The sequence below is a fragment of the Notothenia coriiceps genome, unplaced genomic scaffold (genome assembly GCF_000735185.1).
Source record: "Notothenia coriiceps isolate Sejong01 unplaced genomic scaffold, NC01 NC01_scaffold00012145, whole genome shotgun sequence".
NCBI classification, from domain to species: Eukaryota; Metazoa; Chordata; class Actinopteri; order Perciformes; family Nototheniidae; genus Notothenia; species Notothenia coriiceps.
In genome coordinates, this window is record NW_011344846.1 from 10,372 (window position 1) to 20,228 (window position 9,857).

The 9,857-nt window shown below is 40.9% G+C and overlaps 1 protein-coding gene across 2 annotated transcripts; it reads left to right on the forward strand.

The window, feature by feature from the left end:
* Positions 1 to 1,180: 1,180 nt before the first annotated feature.
* Positions 1,181 to 9,409, forward strand: LOC104947201 (monocarboxylate transporter 7-like). Of its 2 annotated transcripts, none has more exons than XM_010773172.1 (5): positions 1,181 to 1,280; positions 6,935 to 7,175; positions 7,287 to 7,430; positions 7,554 to 7,682; positions 8,350 to 9,409. In XM_010773172.1, exons 2-5 carry the CDS (start codon positions 6,938 to 6,940, stop codon positions 9,378 to 9,380), a joined length of 1,542 nt encoding a protein of 513 aa, XP_010771474.1. In that variant the 5' UTR covers positions 1,181 to 1,280; positions 6,935 to 6,937; the 3' UTR covers positions 9,381 to 9,409. The 2 variants fall into 2 exon arrangements, with proteins under 2 accessions (XP_010771474.1, XP_010771473.1); XM_010773171.1 differs by lacking the exon at positions 1,181 to 1,280 and adding an exon at positions 4,552 to 4,784.
* The last annotated feature ends 448 nt before the right edge of the window (positions 9,410 to 9,857 follow it).

The window sequence follows — 9,857 nt, forward strand, 5'->3', positions numbered from 1 at the left end:
AATGTTATTCTGCAAGTTATTTCCCTCTGCATTATGAACGCGCATCTAAACCACGGGACCGCGCCACCCGGCACGTTCATGTGATGTGACGTGTTCAGCACTACATGAGTTTTACCTTTACCCATGGATGCACAATACGAACGGACCCATATCACCTTACTGCCAGCCCACGGAGCTGTAATAATGGATATATTGCACATGTTTGCTGTAATTCATCAAATATTATACTACATGGGCAGTATGATGTACATTTTGTATTAATCAAAGTTAATATTACCGACGTAGATTAAGGTCCCTGTAGCTTCTTATTGCACTTGCAATATACCATTAAAAGGAGTTGAACGTTGCTGTTTGCTATGACTATAATACCACACAGGGATAAGCCAGAGTTTACAAACTTTGCACGTTTTGACCGATGAATTAGCTATACCATATGATATCGCCCGAGGAAGTTGTCATACTTATACATATATAAATAAAGATATATGTGTCAAAGCTCTAATCAAATTAACAGTTGTATTAATTATAGGCCTACTTGTATATGTATATAGCCTGTGTTGTATATTTATACACACAAATGAACAACCTTGTGTGTGTCAAATAACAAGTTGTATTGTAGTGTTTATTTTAGTGTTGTTTTATGCTTATCCACATTTTGATTTCAGAGCACAGGAGAATGCTGGGCACAACATAAAGCTCAACAGTGAAGCTGGCAATGCTGAACAAAACCATCTAGAGTTATAATATTTATTCAGCTGAAAAAGTAAAGCTCTACGAAAAAGTAATTAAAAATACATGAGCATTTCAGGTAGAAATCAGCATTTTATATAGAAATTCACAAAAATAAGAAATGAAACCTAAAAGAGATTAACACAGTTAACATACCTCAGATGGCTGGCATAGGTGGAACAAATAGTGACAACAAATTTAAATACAATTTATATAGATTAAAAGGTAATATATATAATATTGATTGCAATTATTTAAATTTGTTGTCACTATTTGTTCCACCTATGCCAGCCATCTGAGGTANACACAGACAAATTGAAGCACTTTGGGTACGGAAACATGCTCTGATGCAAACATTTGTTCTCACCGCGGGCCAACATCAACAACATAACCTTAAGCGAAATAGTGAAGTCCGAGACAAACGTCAAAGTAACTGCCGTATCATCATCACACTCTACCTGTTGCTATCTGGAGACGTACATCAGTGCCCAGGCCCAACAACTCGAAACATCAACCGTGAAGTCACGAAAAGCAACAACCCTGTCTCTCAGGTACGTGACACTCACAGAGCAAGCACAGTGATTGAATACATGCACCAACCTAATGTGATGCCTTGCGTTTGCTGTCGGAGTGGCGGAGACGGACTGGCTAAGCTGTGTCGACTGGGAAGTGGAACTGCCCATGCGGAGGAGCGGAGATCTGGGACGCCGAGGGCCGTGGCTGTGGGCGAGGGGAGCGTCGGGGAGTGTCGGGGAGCGTCGGGGACCGGGACCGGCTTGCTGCGTTCGGGACTGGATTGCTGCGTTCGGGCACAGCATCGAGGATACCCCGATGGCCATGGAGAAAGTGTCCTCTGACCCGCATGGCATTTCTAACTTGACCGGCTTGTGCTGTCAAGCAAACCCGGAAATTGGATGTTGCGTTCAGGTACAAACTCAGCGCGTCAGTCCGTTCGACAAACAACAATATGCTTACAAAAGCAACAGGACCATAAATCCTGTTTTCAAAAAACACCGCAAGTTCAATTAATATAAAACTGTTGAGGGATCAACAACACAAACCGAAGGGCATCTTTGGAGGACATTTGAGCATGCCCTCACACCTAAAGCTGATCAAGTCTATCATCTTCTTCATGATTCCAATTTAGATTTTCTCTGCCTATCAGAAACATGGCTTCATACCAACTCTCCATCCGCCGCATTGCAGGTGCCAGGCTATCAAAGCTTTAGACAAGATCGATCTTACGGAAGAGGGGGTGGGGTTATGATTTATTTCAAAGACCATCTCAACTGTCATCAAATATGCTAAGAGACTTTGCACTGAAAAGAGCACTGAAAGCTAAATTAACTACTGACAGGCATAGGTTTACTTCATTACGTGACAAACAAAGTAACTCAAACAATCAGAAAGGCCAAAGCCAACTTCTTCATAACAATAATTAATGAGGCAAAAGGTAACACTAAAATAATTTGGGAACATATTAAAACCTTACTGGGAATCAAGCACAGGCCAAAAAAGCAGCTAGAACTAAAAGAGAATGGTAACCTAGTGCAAGGCCCAGAACAACTTGCCATAGATTTTAATAAATATGTTATCAACTCTGTAGATGAGATTGCATAGAACTTTCCCTTGAGAGCAGAACATATTATCAAAGTCGACGAAAGTAAGATGTCCTTTTGCATTCAACCCATATCGGAATTAAAAACCAAAGCAATTATTAATTATCTTAAAACTTCGACAGCTAAGGAAACACACACTATGGATTCTACAATGCTTAAATCACTGCAAGATTACCTAGTCTGCCCTCTTACCCAAATCATCAATTCATCTGTATTACATGGGACATTCCCAAGTGCATGGAAGACTGCAATTGTAACCCCCATTTTCAAGTCAGGTGACCATCGGAACATCAACAACTACCGCCCAATTAGCATAGCATCTACCTGTAGTATCCAAGGTGGCTGAGAAGTGGGTGTCAGTACAGCTTGTCTCCTTCTTAAACAACAGTCCATTTCAACTTCATCCCATGCAGTTTGGCTTCACGGCAAATTATTCAACCGAAACTGCTTTTTTATAGAAAAGGTCAAAGCAATGGTTGACAAAGGAGGTGTTGTTGGTGCAGTATTCCTGGATCTACGCAAAGCTTTTGATACAGTCAACCATAAGGTGTCGGCTTTTAACTGCTCTCAATTAACACTCAGTTGGATTCAATCATACCTCACTGGTAGGCGTCAGCATGTTATCGTCAATAATCGACTCTCTCCAGCTCTAGACTTAAGCACCGGAGTACCACAAGGTTCAATACTTGGTCCACTTCTTTTTACGTTATATGAATGACCTGCCATCTGTAAATCTGATAAACTGACCTCAGCTTTAGTGCTGATCACTAGCTGGCTACACCGCTCCTGTCTTCAGCTTAATGTCAACAAAACAGTCGGAATGTTTTTCACAAAAAGAAAATGCAACATTGTGTCAAATATAAGCATCTCAGGTGAACATATTGATGTTGTGCCTCAGGTTAAGTACCTTGGAATCATTATTGACTCTAATTCAACATTCAAAACACAAGTCAAAAAACATTCTGGTGTACAAAGTCCTGCACAATACAGCCCCTCCACCTCTTAACTCATCGTTTACTCAACGTAACAACACCAGACTGACCTCTAGAAGCTCCGCACGTGGCGACCTATCAGTCCCATTCAGGAAGAGTACTTTTGGTCAGCCATCATTCTCGGTCACAGCTATACAAAACTGGAACTCTCTACCCACTCAAATCAAAGACATACTGTACATACACATACCACCTTCACAGCTCACTTAAAAACATGGTTCACTGAGAACTACACCTGCACACACTAGTCTGTGTTGAGTATGGCGTGAGTGTTACATGTTGTGTTACATGTTGTGATCATGGATGTTGCCCCTCGTTTCTGTTATGTGATTGTGATGTGCTATATGTGACATGTACTGTATGTAGTAACGTGTGTTGTTTATTGTTCTCTTTTATCCTCTCTTATCCTTTCGCCTGTCTTTCATCCATTTTATTTTATATTCTTGTATAACTAATGCTGTTGATATATTGTGATTTTAAGGGTGTCTATTACCATCTGGCCGGGGACAACAGCTGGAAATGAGCCATTGTGACAGTTCATCGATGGGGACTGTCCACGACACTATAAATAAATAAACTAAACTAAATTATAGAGGAGACAGTCAAAGATTATTTTCAGATAGTGTTGCAATCAGAGGCTTTTATCTTATCTCTCTTCTTTTACACAGTTTACTTATTTCTGCAATTTTTTTGCACAATTCTGTCCCTGTACTAGATATTTTAATTGTATGACTTATTGTATGTTGCACTGTTGGAGGAGCCTGAGACTGAAAGAGGAAATTGCCAAAACTACACTGTATCTATTGTGCATACTACAGTGTAAAATTGAATTGAGAAGAAGTTCACAATAAAATTAATTAATAATAAAATTAACTGTACTGTACTTTCAAACACTGATGCTAAGAAAAATCACTTTTCAGCCAAATGTTTCTTTCAGTTACAGACACAACATATTCCTTACCACTCTTCCAATGACAGACAATATGAGCATTTATGGTTGAGAACAACTAGATTAAAAATTAAAGGATGTAATCAAGGAGTTCATAAAGGAGCTATTAGTGTAGTATTCTCATCAGTCAGACAGTGTCGCCACAGTTTGAGGGAAGGTTGTGTTGCTCAAAACACAGTCGAACATGAACCCAAACCAAACAACTCTGCCCTCTACCGTTAAAACTATAGGAGGAGGGTATCTGCAGAGATGTGTGTAGAAAACTGGCTTCAACCAGATCTCTTTAACCCTACTTACACCCGCACTCGTCCCGGTCTCACACAGGGAGTGTGTTCACTTCATGAGAGTGTATCACAGCGTGTTGGTGCGCGTGTATGCGGACAAACGCGTGTATGCGGACAAAAGCATGTGAAATATGAGTAAGAAAGTTCAGTTGGTCATTTAATTGGGACACGTTGCGGATTACTAAGGAAGGAAGAGACTAGCAACACACAGGTGAGAGCGGCTAAAACACAAATTATTTCATAATATGTTTGATTGAGTGAAATGAACTGTATATTTAATTAATTATAAGCCTCAAACCGGCGAGATTTCAGTACTTACACGGTGTTTTTGCGGCTTTTAAAGTCACGTTGTCTTCGGAGCACATGAGCCGGCTGAGGGCGTTGCGTCAGACGCAAGAAGGGAACACATGCCGGGGGCATAAAGTCAATACTACCCCCCCTCCACCCTTCATTAAAAACGTCAAAATAATACATCATGTTTAGAAAATAATTTTGTTTAACAGTCAAATCAACGGTGGGTTGTGTGTTTTTAAATAATTTGTACAATAATATATTTTTGAAAATCAACAAAGTGAATTTTTTTTTAGCTTTATGAAATTGATATGTAGACAATTTTGTATTACTATTTGGATAAGATTTTAAAGTATATTTGATTGTAGCCTATATAATAAGATTTGTGGAAGAACTTTTGTTTGTTTTGGATACACAGAAACAATCAGTCTTTGATTATCCAGCACCTTGAAAAAGTAAATACACCCACTGAATTAAAGTTGAAAAAAAGATCAAATCAACTGTAAAGATAATCCTATTACTATTACGGCTGTTATTTAACCAGAGAATGTAGGATGGACCCTGGATATAGTAGTTTTGGTGAACTAAACAAAAGTCAAGGTTCTTCAACTTTTTCCAGATATTTCAGCTGCCAAAGTAAATATTCACGCTGTACTATAAATATTTGTGGATTTTTTTTCTAATTCTTTAATATAATTGTTATATCTCAGATATAGATATAACAATTGTGTGTTACAGTACATTGAAATTAGTGATCGAATTATCGGATAATGTGCTTGTTTTGGAGCATTTTTATTTGCTGTAGTAAACAGGTGGTTAATAGCTGTTCTATTTCATAATTGTCATGTTTATGGGTGTGAGCAGGTATAACTGGTATTGAAGGTATGTTAGTTCACCATTTACTCACCATTAATGAAGAAAAAAGGTACAGCAGCCTTGGAAACTTTAAGCATAATAAGACAAGTATTCATGTTTTTAGTCTGTAAATGATTGATTGATTACCCGAAATAGTATTGCATGGGAAACAGTGAAACTAGGCCAAATGTGATTAGTTGCATGGTATTATTGTGTGAAAGGTGCCATGATCTGCACTTTGACTTAACGGCGGATTTTTTTTTTTGTATTATCCTATCTATGTCAAAGCTGTGTGAGTATACAGTTAAGAAACATCAATTGTACAAAAGTAAGAAGTAAAAGTAAAATCAGAAAAGGAGAGAGTTTGAGTCATCCAGCTTATTTGATACAGTGTAAAGAAAAAAAAGAAAGAAATGGAGATAAAATGCAAACAAGGTTATGCTATATTTTACTACCATAGGGCACACAATATTATCATGTTTTACCCAGGGTCAATAGGTCTAAAACTGTATTATTGATAACAACCGAAGTGCTTTTGCATTAATCATTGATCATGCCCAGCCTTGTGCAAAAAAGATGATGCACCACAGCCCTGCCCGTGTTTGTAGTCTGGTTCAGATGCATAGAACCACTTTGTGTAAAAGGTAAGCTGCCATAGTTCATAGATCAGAATTAGCATCGTATTTACTGCCATTCATCAGCTCATTTCTGTAACTGGAGACTATGAGCAGCGTCATATTCGATGTGAAGAGGAACACAGACTGCAGTGGTATTGAATACATATATTTGGGATAAACAGTGATAATATTTTTCATTACGTTGCATTTAGCTGATGCTCTTATCCAAAGCAAGTTACAATTTGAGCAATCAAACATGACGATACTGTCAGGGTCTGGACTGGAGGTTGGAAAGAGGGAGTGAGGAATTGATAACCAAAAATCTAGCTATTAAAAAAGCTGAAAACAGTTTAACACAAAAACAAGGGGACGAAACAGGAATACTGGGAATCAGACAGAGACGAAATACACCAAACATCAGGCCTGGACAGGAACAAAGATAACGATCTGACAAAGAACACAAGAACATACAAGATCACAAAGACAAGACATAGCTGGGGAGGGAAGGCAAAGGCACGAGGTAATCAAACAGGAGGGAAAACACAGTGACAGAATGATAAAAATAGAATTATTGCCAGTCTCCCATTTCCCTTCCCAGGGCATGGCACTTTGTGGAGTCAAGATGAGGCGATTCCTGGGGCCCAATGTGTACCCAGAAGCCCCAGATGGAGGCTGGGGGTGGATGGTGGCCATCGCCTTCTTCGTGGTGGAAGCTTTCACCTACGGCACCATCAAGATCTTCGGCATCTTCCTCCAGGACATCATGGAGGAGTTCGGCGAGACCAACAGTCGAGTCTCCTGGATTATTTCCATCTGCATTTTTGTCATGACCTTCAATGGTGAGCCCAGCTGATGAAGTTATAGGAAGTAAAACACAGCCTATGCATTGAAATAAGTTGTGAGAATGACTGTGTTATAGTCCCTCAGTTAACAACGTATGTTCTCTTCAGGTCCTCTTTCCTCCGTGTTGACGAGCCGCTGTGGGTTCCAGCCTGTTGTTATGATCGGAGGTTTACTTATCGCCACCGGTACCATCGCAACCAGCTTTACCAGCTCCATCAATCAAATATACATCACATATGGATTGGTAGCAGGTAATGACATGCTTTCTTCTACCCTATATCATCACATCATTATTTGAGTCTTTGAATAGGTTTTGTAGAATTGTGTCTGTATCAATAACCATTTAATAAACTTGCGTTATTTCCACTTTCCAGGACTGGGCTACAGTCTGACCTTCCTCCCCACAGTGACCATCCTCTCACAGTATTTTACGCGGCGGCGGTCTCTGGTCACAGCTGTAGCTTCCACCGGAGAGTCGCTGTCTATGTTCGCCCTCGCACCAGGTCAGCTTGTACAACTCATTTAGGGACAGTAAACTCAAGGAAGACTAAGAAATGTCTTCAGTATTTATCAAGAAAAGTAAAAACCAACCAATAATGGATCTTACAACAAGTATTAGTAGAGTTGTTGTAAGAAAATATATTAGAAACACATCAGTAGCCACGCTTGCACTGACATGTTTCTCCTCAACATGCCCCGAGCTCTGCAGCTTATTTCAAACAACACTCTGCTGCCTACTGGAGTGTGGCTAAAAATAGTCCCTAAAATCAATTATGCATTCCTTTGTGTGTAATCTTTGATACACACCAAAGGGCTCAGCTGTTATAGGCTAATGTTACACCTATTTGTAAAATAAAAATGTTACATTTTCTTCTCGTTTAAAAAAAAAAAATCACACCTTTGGTGGGAACGATTGACAAAGAGCCACAGATACTGCCAACAAATCGTTTTTTGTATTGACTTGTCGAGAGAAATTGCTTTGCTTTCTGTGTTGTTGTTTTTTATGCTGTACTCTATCATCTGTAGTTTTGTGTTAAGGACACCCTTTAAATCGAGATAATCTCATGGTTTTATCCTACAAATACACTTTCTTTTACCTTTTAAATGTAGAACAGAACCGTTATATTTACAATCAAGTGCACCAATCACTAAATACCTCCTCTTCCTCAGCCTTTTCTGCGTTGAGGGACCGTATCGGCTGGAGGCACACCATGTTAGTGATAGGAGCTCTGCAGAGCACCATCATCATCTGTGGAGTCCTGCTTCGGCCAATCGTCATCAAACCCAAAGTGACCTGTGAGACAGAAGCTGAAGGATCGTCCCCAAAGGAGCTGGAACCCTTCGGTTCACCGGTGAATGTAGAGGATATAAACCCACAGGACTCAACTACCTCAAATGCACAGAATACCTCCCACAGTGCGGACCATGAGCTCAGCCAAACCTCTGTGAGCACAGGAGACTCTGGAGTCCAGTCCGTAAAGGAAACGTACGACAGCAGCCAAGCTGAGAAGACGTTACTGCACAAAGAAGCCAAGAAATCTGCGGAAAACGGTAAAGCAAAGACTAGTCAATTTGAATCTGTGGAGAAACGGAGCGAAGATGCAGAGAAACAAATCATGCAAGTGGAGGAAATGAAATCAGGTGATGGAAAAACGTCCACAAAGAAATCAAAGCTGATAGATTTCTCCATCCTCAGAGAGTGCAGCTTCATTCTCTACTCTATGTTTGGACTGTTCGCCACGCTTGGTTTCTTCGCGCCCCCTTTATACATCATCGATCTGAGCGTGAGTCGAGGCGTGGAGCGGAGTCACGCCACGTACATGCTCTCCATCATGGCCGTGACAGAGATATTCGGGCGGTTCTCCATCGGGTGGATCCTGTCACGAGAAAGGTTCAGGAAAAGGAAGCTGCTCGTCCTGCTGGTGTGTGTGATCACCATGACCGTGGATCTGGTGGGATTCACTCTGGTGACGGAGTTCTACGGCCTGGCGGTCTGCTGCGCTTTCTACGGGTTCTTTATGGGAACGGTAGCCTGCACACACATCCCGATGCTGGCTGAGGACGATGTGGTGGGAATAGAGAGGATGTCCTCGGCTGCCGGGATCTACCTGTTCATACAGAGCTTTGCTGGGCTCTCTGGACCCCCACTTGGAGGTAAGAGTTTATTCCGAATACTGTCTATGGTTCAGGGCTGCACATAACTGGTGTGCAGGTGCGCATGCGCACCGGGTCATTTGAAAAAAGGCGCATTTGCGTACCAACATTGAGAGAGAGAAGAGAGAAGGGAGAAGAGAAAAGAGAGGAGAGAGAAAAGAGAGGAGAGAGAAGGGAGGAGAGAGAAGAGAAAAGAGGGGAGAGAGAAAAGAGAGGAGAGAGAAGAGAGAGAAGGGAGAAGAGAAAAGAGAGGAGAGAGAAGGGAGAAAAGAGAGGAGAGAGAAGGGAGGAGAGAGAAGAGAAAAGAGAGGAGAGAGAAGGGAGGAGAGAGAAAAGAGGAGAGACAGAAAGATAATTTGCAAGTTGCATATGAACTGGTAAGAAAAAAATGTCGAAGAAGCAAGCCACGTTGAGTAGTTACTTTGGTACTCCACCCCCGCCCAAAAAACGTCAGACTGAACCTGCTCAAACAAAGCGTGTATTCGCAGAGAAGTGGCTACAGGATGTAGGCTGGCCACAAACCG

Bases quoted from the DNA above. Each gene is read 5' to 3' on its own strand.
- LOC104947201 (XM_010773172.1), top strand. From the start codon at position 6,938: ATGGCACTTTGTGGAGTCAAGATGAGGCGATTCCTGGGGCCCAATGTG. The intron at 7,431-7,553 runs GTAATGACATGC...TCCACTTTCCAG, and splicing joins CACATATGGATTGGTAGCAG to GACTGGGCTACAGTCTGACC. The intron at 7,683-8,349 runs GTCAGCTTGTAC...CCTCTTCCTCAG, and splicing joins TATGTTCGCCCTCGCACCAG to CCTTTTCTGCGTTGAGGGAC.